This window comes from Pundamilia nyererei, unplaced genomic scaffold, assembly GCF_000239375.1.
Source record: "Pundamilia nyererei isolate P.nyererei 1_Seehausen unplaced genomic scaffold, PunNye1.0 scaffold00152, whole genome shotgun sequence".
NCBI lineage: Eukaryota > Metazoa > Chordata > Actinopteri > Cichliformes > Cichlidae > Pundamilia > Pundamilia nyererei.
Window position 1 is genome coordinate 194,410 of NW_005187553.1, and position 12,268 is coordinate 206,677.

General features: G+C 43.9%; 1 protein-coding gene across 1 annotated transcript; it reads left to right on the plus strand.

The window, feature by feature from the left end:
* The first annotated feature begins 393 nt into the window (after positions 1 to 393).
* LOC102194954 (pannexin-1-like) lies at positions 394 to 11,930 on the plus strand. Its single transcript, XM_005744962.1, has 8 exons — positions 394 to 550; positions 4,277 to 4,476; positions 5,594 to 5,709; positions 7,364 to 7,551; positions 7,737 to 8,015; positions 8,393 to 8,615; positions 9,601 to 9,799; positions 10,263 to 11,930. The coding sequence occupies exons 2-8, from the start codon at positions 4,296 to 4,298 to the stop codon at positions 10,340 to 10,342; spliced, it is 1,266 nt and encodes a 421-aa protein (XP_005745019.1). The 5' UTR covers positions 394 to 550; positions 4,277 to 4,295; the 3' UTR covers positions 10,343 to 11,930.
* The last annotated feature ends 338 nt before the right edge of the window (positions 11,931 to 12,268 follow it).

Below are 12,268 nucleotides of genomic sequence, written 5' to 3' on the forward strand. Positions count from 1 at the left end.
TTATAAAGCACCTTGAGGCGACTGTTGAATGAATATCTTAAGAATCAACCAATAAACACAGTTTTAGTCATTTGCATGACTTCTGGAAACAGAAGTTTCACGATCCCTCGGAGAGTGTATAAAAGTTAGTGCTCTATCCTCTGGATGAGCACCTAACTCTGATGTGTGTAGCCTGCAATAAATTTAAGATCAGTGACTATTTATATATCAGATAAAATAATAGAAAGAAAAAAAGAAAGATTTTTCAGCAGAGTTTGCTCGCCGATTGACTCCCGAGCTACAAGTTACAAAATCCCGCGCTGCACTTGAAGGCAGCAAGAGATCGGAAAATTCTGAGCCAACGTGAAGGCATCATGAAGATGAACGGAAGGAGTTTTGAGTCTTACAGGAAGAGGATTGATTTCGAAAGTTGTTTTGTTCTATCTGTTGAATGCCTGGCGGCCACACCGCCGAACAGCTGCGCTGGAAAGCACCTGAAGTGATTCCCGCTGCACACAGCCTCCACCGCGGCCATGACGCTTTGATACACACCTGACGGAAGCAGCAGCAGGTAAGCGCGGGTTTATGATGTGTGCCAGCTTTGAGTAAATCACAGCTTCGAGTAAATCACAGCTTCGTTAAAAGTCACTCTACCGTCTGTTTATGCCGCTTCATCGCTGTTAGCCACCCCAGCCGTCGGGGGTGTCAAACTTGCGACCCGCCGGCCAGAACCGGTCGTTTTCGGTCCACCGGCGGTTTTTAAAGTGTGAAAGTGAAAGTACAATTATTAATAAGTCCATATTTTTCATCATGGTGATGCATTACAGAGGAGGGAACGTGTCTGGAAGGTTGGAATTATTGTTAGATGGAGACAAACAGGTCAAAAACCATTAAGAGATTTAAAAAAACAACAGCAACCTTGTTTAGATACAAAAACTCTACATTTAAAGGTTTTCTGTCCTTCCTCTGTGGCATTAAATTCTATCTATAGCTTTATGAGGTACACTTTTCCATTTGTTCATTAATAGAAATGTCAGCCAATCACATGGCAGCAGCTCAGTGCATTTAGACATGTAGGACCAGCTGATTTTCAAACAGCATCAGAATGGAGACTTAAAAGTGACTTAAGTGACTTTGAACTTGGCATGGTTGTTGCTACCAGACAGGTGGGTCTGAGTGTTTCTGAGAGTGGTCAGAAAATGAGAAAATATCCAGTGAGCGGCAGTTTTTGGAGTAAAGTGGTCTTGCTGATGGCAGAGGAGAATGGTTGGATTGCTTTGAGCTGATATGGAGGTAACAGTAACTCAAACAACAGACACGTGCTACAGCCAAGATAACACAGAAGCACATCTCTGAATCCACAGCGCGTCAGAGCGCGCGGCAGATGGGCTGCAGGGCCAGACCACAACCTCTCAGTATTTTTGGTGCATCGCTGTTGCTTCAGTTTCCTGTTCTCAGCTAAGACGACAGTTCACACGGGGCTCCGACGTTAAACAACAGAAGGTTGGAAGAAGTGTCAGTTTCTGCTGTGGGTTTCAGATGGTCGGGTCAGAATTTGGCATAAAGAACAGTATGGATCCTGCCTTGTGTCAGCTGTTCAGGCTGCTGCTGGTGTGATGGTGTGGGGGATATTTTCTTGGCACCAACTGATCATCACCTAAACACTACAGCATACCTGAGTGTTGCTGCTGACCACACCCACCCCTTCATAACCACAGTGTTACCTTCTTTTTTCAAGCTCTTAAGACACGAGGCAGGAAACAAACTCCAACCCTGATTTGTATTTTTTTTTAAAGTGCCATGGAGATTGACATGAGGTTTTGTAACACTGTCATTAGCGTCAGGTATATTTAGCCTGATAAAACTTACTTCCCAAGTACAAGAATTCATGACAAATTGAAGTACTCTTCTTGTATTTTCTAATTCTGCTTCTTTAAGCTTTAAAACCTTTGGAGGGACGTGTGTTGTTATGCAGTCGTCTGTCCCACTTCAGATCAGGTCGGGTGTCATGAACTAAAACATGTTTGACGCTCCGGAGTTGCGTAGTCAGCCCATCTTTGAGAATAATGAAGACTTTGCATTAAAAATGAAGAAAACAAACAAGTAAAGCAAACAAAGCAGGCCGATGATGTCGTGGGAAGATGATCACGAGGAGTTTTGAAATCCTTCTTTATTAAAATCAGGCTTCGCTTTACTCCACGAGTCTGAGGTTGCACAGCTGAGGAGCAGCGGCGCTGGTGGCTGAAGTGGCCTGTACCTCATGACTCATAGTGACTAATCTTAATCTTTGTTCATGGCATGACGCTGTGGATAATAACCGTGAGGCTCCAGGCTTTAACAGAAGGTGATTTTAAAGAGCTCTGTGCTGTTATGTTAATGACTACAGAGCAAAAGTTCTCAGCTTAACCAGACTTCCAAGAAATGCTCATGATGAATATTTAGATCAGGAGGGAAACTGTGGATGTGAGAAGGACTGGCACACACGGTGAAGACAAAGAGGCTGTGTTGCTTTACTTAACAGAGGTCTGTGTGTTTTCCTGCTATTTTTGACCCTTTGACAAGTGAAATTGTGTGCGAGCTTCAGTTTATTAAGAGGAAATTGTTGGAATATTTGTTCAGTAGAGCAAAATGAAACCAATATCCCTGTAGAGCAGTTTGCTTTGCAGACAGAACCCGTACCAAACACACTACAAGATCCAGAAAACGCCTGCTGTCACCGTGAATCATGGAGGGAAACATCGACATGACTGTCGGTGTCTCTGAGTGCCGGCTTTAAGAGCTGAGCATGAAAACACTGCTGAGGGTCTGAAGTGATGCTCACAGCTGAGCCTCGTTCCATAAACATGTTGAATTTACGCCGAAGGTCACTCGGAGTGGCACAGCCTGACTGTTCCAGCCTGTTTAATGCTTTTCTACAGTTGATAAAATAAAAAATAAAGGTGCCCAAAGATGGAAGATTGAGTTCAGAGGGTCGGCCTCAATAAAACCCTGTCCAGCAGTTTCTCACCCTGCACTGGATCCCCTCAGGGATCGATCGTCAGAGCCGTCGTGGACCAAGAGTTGTCTTAAAGTATGCTGACAGCTCGCTGATTATGAGTTTTCTGCAGGAAGTGGAGCAGGAACGTGGCCTGACCTTCACTAAGTGGTGTGAGCGGTTTTTCCTCCAAAGACCAAAGAAATGTCCAGTGAGGAGGCTCCTTCATCCTCCCCCTGCGCCCATTTCGGTTCATGTGAACCAGCAGCTCTAAATAATCGAGACAAGAAGTCAAAGTTTGATTTAAATACAGACACTTTAGATAAAACGGTAGATCGGCTGTGGTTTGCCTTTCATTTTTAGCAGATATTCTCAGTACTGCAGATGGAGCGTGTCCTTTCTGTCTGTGATGATTTTCTTTTCCCGTAGATTATCCCAACTTTAATCCCTGTGACTCTGAGTAATAATAGAATTTACACAAATTATCTGAAGGCATGAATCTGAATCTGCCACATGACTGGCTAATTTTCATGAATGCACATGGAGCAGTGATCCTAATAAAGTGCTCACGGAGTGAACACTGACAAACAGGAGAAAGTGGAGTTAAAGAAAGCTGCTGTTGGTGAACAAAATGAGCAAAACCTCATTATGGAATCTGGAATGTCTAATTAAAGACTAATACAGGTTATTATGTTAGTGCATTATTTAATTATGGCTGCGTTAGAGCGATATTAGGCAGCGAGCTGGGAAATTAAGAAGCTGCTGTAACAGGACACGTTCACCTCGTGTGCTGCTTTGCATCGCTCACATTAAATTTGCCTGGCAAAAAGGCGACGGGAACTCGGGGAACATGTCAGAGCCGTGCAAACTCAATTTAATATAATATATAAAGGCCATTTTCACAGTTACAGGCCCTCGAGGTGCACGGGTGTGGGTCGAAATTTGACAGTTTTTAATTCGTAGTTTCGAAGCATGTTTCACACCCTCGTAACTTCAGAAGTACAACAGATAGCCAGATGAAAACAAGCCCACGCTCAGCGTCTCAGTGTAAAGCCAAAATTATTTTGTTTCGAGCAAATTTTTCTGTAAACAACTTTGATCATTAATATCACAGGATATGTCAAAGTTTCTGAATATCTGCTATTTCTAAAGACATTAGTGCCCAAAAATACTGCAAAACATTTGTGAAAATGCATCAGATTTAAGCCAAACGTTTTCATAGTATGAAGGTAAAACAACCAAAGTCATGGCACAGAGCGAGCTGATTTCGCATTACCTCTGTGAGACGTGCTAACGGAGATGCTTGTTGATTTGTGTCAACAGGTAAGAGCAGAGCATAGACATGGCCATTGCACACGTGGCTACGGAGTACGTGTTCAGCGACTTTCTGCTGAAGGACCCGAACCAGGCTCGATACCGCAACGTTCGAACGGAGCTCGCCGTGGACAAGATCGTGACCTGCGTGGCCGTGGGCCTTCCCCTCCTCCTCATCTCTCTGGCCTTCGCTCAGGAGGTCTCAGTCGGTGAGTGAAGCCGGGGGAACGAGCAAAGTTGGCTCCATGACGCAGGTGACTGTGTGATGGTTAAATGTTAGGTGGTAATCTCATGAAGAAGAGTTCATCAGAAGTCACAGAATCCAGCCTGAATAGCCTTTAAGAGACTCCAGCTGCACATCTGTACGCGCCACTGTCATATTTCTAATCATAGAAACGTTTTGTCAGTTTTCTTCTCCTAAAGCTTTTCATTTATTCATTTTCTGTAGTTTTCCGCTTCTAATCACTGCCCGTGATGTTTTTCAGTGCGTGTCGGCTAACAGACGGTTCTACCCTTTTCATAAATATCTTCTCCTAAAACACTTCCATTTCCTCTGACGCTGCTTCTGCTTACATGTGGCCGTTTTTCTGTCCTCGCTTCTTGGGTTTACCTGCAGTTTTTCTTCCATGCTGCTCTTAAATTGTGTCCGTACTTTGGTGGCAGATGCAGAAATTATGTTCATAGATAAAGGAAACGGCACAGGTGTGATAAACACAGACAAATTGGTTTATAAAAACATTTCCTGTATAAAATATGAGGTCAGTTGGGGTTTTTAGCCTCTCGGGTAGCTTAGTTCCTCGGATCTTGTCTGTGTGGGTCTAAAGTGGTCTAAAGATCTGAACTTGGAACCAGTCCACATGTCTAGGTGTCCATCGGGAAGATGCTAAACTCCAGATGTGTTTGAATTTGTCTTACAGCAGCATGAAAACACAAGTTTCAGACAAACAACAAATGAATGTTTAAAAAAGATGAAAGAACCCACAGAAGGCCTTTTATTCATCGCCTGGCATTTCTGACAGAACGTCTCCTGAACCAACCAGCTGGCGTCTCTAACGCCGTGTGACTGATGTTTTCTTCAATTTTATTCACAGTCATGTTTAAAAAGCCTTACAGTCTTAACTCGAACCTGTACGAGTCCTGTCTGGGTCACTTCATTCTGTGAGAAATCTTTCTAAGAAATCCACTCAACCACAGACAGATCTGGTCTTGCAAGAATCCTGATCTGTTTCCAGGAAGTAGACTGTGGACTGAAGGTTATGCCGTGTCACTCGTGTTGATTCCGACCCTGCTGCTGGGGCTCATTTCATGTCTCCATGTTTCTCTCAGGTACTCAGATCAGCTGCTTTGCTCCGACTAACTTCTCATGGAGGCAGGCAGCTTATGTGGACTCCTTCTGCTGGGCGGCCGTGCACACGCAGACTCTACCTCTGTGGCTGCACAAGGTGTGTACACACACACACACACACACACACACACACACACACAGTGCTACAGTTACTGAAAAGGTGTAAGCCATCTTAATCTCACTGTGTTTGATTCAGAGTGAAAGGAAAGCTTTCTGACGTTCACAGGCAGCCTCGGGTTTGAGATTTCAGGGTGTGGTTCGGATATTTTTAGTAGGGTGCATTCTGAGGACTGTAATGGGCGTGCATGTTTCCTTACATACCTACAACGATCTTTCTATAATGGCACCGGATAAACCTGCACAAGAAACTGACGATCAAACAGCTGATCGTGCACAAAAGCACAGTTAACCCTCAGAGCTTTGCTTTCTCCTCTTCATGGTTCAGGTTTTTGTCGTTAATGAGAAAGGGCATACCCATATCTTTCTTTTGTTATGATTCACCACTTTTTTGGGGGGGGTTTGTGGTTCTTATGTCACTCAGTCTGTAGTTGGTTTCATTTCTAAGTAAAATCCACTGGAGTCTGGAGCCTAATCACAGAGAGAAGCTTAGATTCAAATCAAGCTATCAGTTCACCTTCACACTTTCACTCTTGGCTCATTCCCTCTCTAAATCTGCTGATTTTGTTTTTGTTTTTCATTTAAAAATGTTTGTTTGTTTGTTTGTTTGTTTGTTTGTTTGTTTGTTAAAATAAAGAGTTGATATTAAGTGAGTGTGATCGCCGTGGGAAACTTTGTTTCCACCCTTTTTAATTCACTTTATTTTTGGAGACTACGTGGAGGCATATAAACTGTCACGTCTTAAAAAGGCCACATTTTACACCCAGTCCAAGTGATCTGTCTGTGATCTGTCTGTGATCTGTCTGTGATCTGTCTGTGATCTGTCTGTGATCTGTCTGTGATCTGTCTGTGATCTGTCTGTGATCTGTCTGTCATAGTTTCAATAGCAAAATGGAACCGTATTAATATCTGTCACCTAAAGAACAGAAACAAGCTGACACTCAATATAAGAGCACCAATAAACAAAAAGGCGAGTTTTGAGAAGTCTCTTAAATGTTTCATAAAAAGGTCGATGTGAAGCTCAGAGCCTTCAGCCCACAGTGAAGGCTCTGAGCCCAGAGGCGTGGAGGTTGGGCGAGGGATAGAAAGCAGACGCGTGGTTGGGTGCAGCAGGTCAGAGGGGTGCTGAGGGGTCAGTGGAGATTTATTTAGGGTGGGGGTGATATGTGCCCAGAGCTAAGAGCCTGTTAGAAAGTGAAGGTTTGGACAGAGTGGAGATCTTTCAGGGCTTTGCTGGAAATCTCACTGCAGTAATCGGGCCGGCTGGCTGAGGGTCTCTGCTACAGAGCCAGAGAGAAGAGATGTTCATTTAAGTTTATTCATATCTGTTTAATTTCTTAAAGCACTTGTAAACTTTATGGTTTATGATGTGAGATACTACTGTACAGTAAGACCGGAGAACTGAACACACACTCTCTCATTTCTCTATGAAAGTGAAACTGTTATCTCTGTCTGTTTCATCAGGCATTAGTTTATCAACGCAAACGCCAGCATAACAGCAGCCTCGGTGTCAGTGTGTCAGCTGTCCACACCTTTCTTTTATCAGCAGTCGTATTTGTGGAAACGTCACCGCTAATGTGATTGTTCGTCTTATTTAAAGCTCTGCTGCCTCCTCTCCTGTGTCCTCTCTCCAGTTCTTTCCTTACATCCTGCTGCTGGTGGCCGTGCTCATGTACGCCCCGGCGTTGTTCTGGAGATTTTGCGCTGCGCCGCTCCTGCAGTCTGACCTCGCCTTCATCATGGAGGAGCTGGACCGCTGTTATAACCGCGCCGTCACTCTGGCCAAACGGATGGCGACAGCGGAGCAGCCGTCCGCTGACAGGTACAGCACTTTACAGCCAACAGGGTGGGAAGGATGCACTTCATTGTTTGGGAGCATGGCAAAAAGCTTACAGTCAGTGGAATAACTGTTGCATCCACTGGTCTGACTGTGTGTTTACCAGCAAATCCATAAAGAACCAGCACGACCTCACTTTAATCTGCTCTTTCTACCCTTTCTTCCCACAGCGATCCCACAGAGGGCTGCTTCAATTACCCAATGGTGGAGAAGTTCTTGATGACCAAGCGCTGCTCAAGGAAGCTGATCATTTACTACTTCCTGTGCCGCGTTCTGACTCTGCTCACCCTGCTCTGCGCCTGCGTCTGCCTGGGCTACTACCTCCGCCTGGCCTCCACTACAGACGACTTCGGCTGCAAGCTGCGTGTCGGCCTGCTCGAGTCAGACACCGGCGTCCCCGACAGGGTGCAGTGTAAGCTCATCGCCGTGGGAGTCTTCTCCTTGCTGAGGTATTTTCCTGAGCTTTGCATTGAAGAGTTGATGCATCAAAAATCAGAATAAGCTTTGATTTGTGCTTTACAAACAAGTTTACCTGTGGTGCAATGATTAGATCTGAACTCTTTTGCTTTCAAGAATAGTAAAAACTGAAATTCATTAAACTGGGAATGGCAGACTGCAGGTACCAGGCAGGGGGTTAAATAAAGTGGCATAAATTGCAGTTCCTCTAACGCCCACTAGAGGCTGGCTCCAAAAGGGGAGTCAGTCTCCAAAAGACACATTTTTGACACATTTCATTGGATAAAAAGAGTTTTTTTGTTGCCATTATGCCAGTAGGTTGGTCTTTTGGGATACTTAAGGCCTCCATCTCTCTGATTACTCTTCTCAGCTTCGTAAACTTGATCGTCTTCGCCACGTTGATTCCAGTTGTGATCTACGCCAGTCTGCGTCCCCTCTACTGCTATGACCACGCCCACTTCCTTGAAACCTACCAATCACTGCCCACTGTGAGCGTCCTGCCCAAACCCGGTGGCCAATGTGACGATCTCTCGCTCTACCTGCTCCTACTGGAGGAGAACATCAGTGAACTGAAATCCTACAAATATATGAAGGTGTGTATTTTAAAGCATCAGAAATGACAAACGGCCGAACTTTGTCTGTGTTTATGTGAAGTTGTTTGACCATAAAATCAAATCATTCGTACATGAGAAACCAGATCCTTCTGTTGTGTTTGGAATAGTTACGTTGACCCGATTTCCCTCTTTATGTCCCATTCTCCCATTTCATGTGTTGTGATGAAATCCCACATTCTGATTGGCTTAAATAGATGTTGCACAAGAAACTCGGGGTTAAAAAAAGGCATCGTGGCTCTCTCAAAATGTGAGCATATGAATGAGAGCATGAAACCAAACATCATCCTTTTATGCCTGTTAGAAGAAAACAAAGTGCATATGACTCCTTCACATGTTAAATGCCAAACCTCTCCCAGTTTACCCTTCATTGTCAGAAACTGTCCCACATAAGCATGCTCTTTGTCCTACATGTGGTTTGGTAACTCTAATACTGGGAAAAAATATCTCAGAAAGTTGTTTCAGTTCATCTGGATGGAACATTTTCAGTGTGAGAAGCGTTTTGATCACCAAGTCTCAGCAGACCTTATAAACAGTATTATAAGAGTGTGACTTTTATCATCCACAGTGCCGTGATCCATTCCCTGTGAATAGCCCACATGACCACTGACCATTTATGATGACGCTCTCATGGTTCATTGTTATGTAATTGCACTGGTTTCTATGGTTACGCAACGTTAGTGTTTATAAGGTTGTGGAAACGTGCGGCCAGTTGAGGCGCGGATGAGTGAGGACACATTTCTCCCACTGAAAGCGTTGTGCAGGTCCAGAGAATCAACTTTGTGGTTATTGGACATGCATGAACACATAAAAAGTACTGCAAACTGAATTGGAGGCACATTTTTAGCTTTCTTCATATATGCACTTGTGTTTTGTTGTGGTGTTCCTGCAGCCCTGCCGGGTTTAAATAAAGCATGTTTTAGTATCCTACATGGTGCGTTTCTTCCCTGACGATTTCTGGCCGTAGGTGTTGGAGATGTTGAGGAGACGAGGCGAGCACGCCGGAGAAAGCTTCGACCCCATGGGCCTGCTGCAGAATCTCTGCCTGGTGAAGATGGACAACGTAGACGGGTTGAAACCCACCAGTGCTTCAGCGATGCCTGATAACGACGAGGGTCCAAACTCGTCCAAAGAAAACAGCAGCAAGACGGAAACGGAGATGAAAGGTGAGAAAAGAAACGGCTTTGAAATCTCACTGGAAGGAGTCGGTGCTCTCGTAAGGATGTGGATGATAAAGTATAATCTGACATCACAGTGGTGTTTATTTACGGGAGGGACAGAGAAGCGACAGACTGCAGGTTTCTGAGGAGATGATGGTTCAACCAGCAGAACCAGTTCCCTGCGATTCCAGAATATGAATAACAGCTGCAGTTTCAAGGCTTCAGCCTCAGGTTTAATATTAAAGTTGTTACAAATCTGGAAGAATAAGTTCCCACTCGAGCTCTTCGGAATCTGGCAGAGAAATCTGATATTCTTCAATGACCCAGTCAGTACTTGATCTTTTATTAAATACTAAATTGTAAGTTGTGAACAGTTGACGCAGCACTGTGAACTCTGTTTTTACAAACCTCTACAGACAGGTTTTCAGGTCCATTTCAGTAACAGACGGGCTTATTTGTGTGTTTTTAGAGCTCAGACCTCTGCTGAAAGAGAACAGCGATGCAGCAGGAAGCGGCGACGGAGGCGTTCTCCGACAGAGACCGATGTGATGATTCAGCGTGGGATTAACAAACTCAGACTTTAAATCGTTTTCTTCAGAGGAGAGAGGATGGAGAGTGTGTTTTTTGTCTGTCCGGTAGATCGTGGAATAATGGCAGGACGCTGGAGGATGATTGGCTAAAACTCCCGATGGTACTGATTTCGACTTCCTCTGAATTTTTTTTTTTTTTTTATGGACAATTTCAAACACTACAATCCTGAAAGCTTAACTTGGATTTTTACATTTTCTGACACACAATCACTGAATATGGAGCTCCTGAAAGGTCGCACTGGGAACATCTTTCCTCCTGACGATGCTTTTATGTTCCCGCTGACGTGTTTTGGTCCAGCCTTCGTGTATTATGTAATGTATGCATTGCTCATTTACACAGCCACTTCCCGAATGCAGAACTTTATAAAAACATCTGTTTATAAAAACACTGTGACCCGGTTCCCCTTATCTGCTCCCTGTGAGAATCTAGCTTCCTGCAGGGTCGTTCGTTAGGATTTTTATGCATAAACAAAGCAGGGAATCAGAGCAATGCAAGGTTGTTTTCTTTCTGTTGTACATTCACGGTTCTCGCTCTATCTGCTGAAAAATCTCCCAGGACTTCATCAATAAGCCAAAAAATAAGCCTGAACAACCTCAATGACAGATTCAGACTTAAAAAAAATATATGTGTGTGTGTATATGTTCTTTTTTTGGCCTTTGCTGTGTCTCAGGGTGTTTAACAGGCTTACTGCATGGAACATCTTTGTGGGCATAGTGTCAGAGTCTGATAAACCTGCACTTTGGGCCACAAAAACACTTCTAGTTGTCTGTGTGAAAACGGCCTTCAGTGACCTCGGTAAACACTCTCCCGATGACCTTGTGAGCTCAGCTGCAAGGTTCAGGCTATATTTAATAAAACGTGAAATTCTAACACAGTCAGTTCTGGTCCTAACTGATCACGTCGTGTTTCAAAAACAGTCATTTCAGGAGCTCCGTATGGTTCCATGATTATCAGACAAAAGTTTACCTTCCAGTCAGGGTCTCGTTCACAAGTGAGAGAAGAAGGGAGCGTCTGTGGAGACCTGAGCGTGGAATCTTTTCCACCCTCATCGTGACCGAAGTGATGAGCTTTCTCTTCCTTTAGAGACAGACGAGGCGCTGAGAGGAGAGCCGCTCCTCCTCCTGCCACTAAAACTGCTTTTAAAGTCAATATTGTCAGACTGATTGTTCCTGCGAGCTGCCTTAGTGGGAGAACGAGTTTTTCATGCGATTGTCAATCACATTTCAAGTCAACGTTAGCGCTTTAAAGGAAAATGAAAATGAAACTGGAATCATTAAAAGGTAGCTAACTCATGAACATGCAGTCGCAGTATTTGTTCAGGGTTTGGCTCCCCAGACTGATTTCCTGCTTAAGAACTGAACGTTTTTCTCATGTGTGGATGTGATTAAACTGTCCTTTGCATGTCAAGCTACAAGAAAAAGAGGTACAACTGCATGAAGCTTGGTTTTGTGTACATATTTTTTAGGTTACGAGGTTTTCTTTGTTTAACATAGACGTAAATAATCCAAAGTCAGGTTTTAGGTTTTATCGCTGTGAGAGAACTCGTGTAAATCTCTCAGATGTTCAAAAGTCTTGATCTGGAAATCAACTCGTCGTGTCTGCTGGGGGATCTCAGGGATAAAATCCTCTCACTGGACTCTGTGTGATCGTCGGTTTTTGTGTTTTTAAAGTGCCTGTGGATCTTTTTTGCATGCAATGATGAAACTTGTTCTCTTCACTCCACACCAGTGACTGTTTTCTGAACTTGTTTGTGTTTTGAATGTCATGGCTGAGTATTATTGGGATTCAGATTTGTGCAATGTGTAAAGAGAGACTTGATGTTGTTAACGTTTCCTGTGTTTCTGGATTTGAAGTGAAAGTTTGTTCATTCGTAAACACGACTGC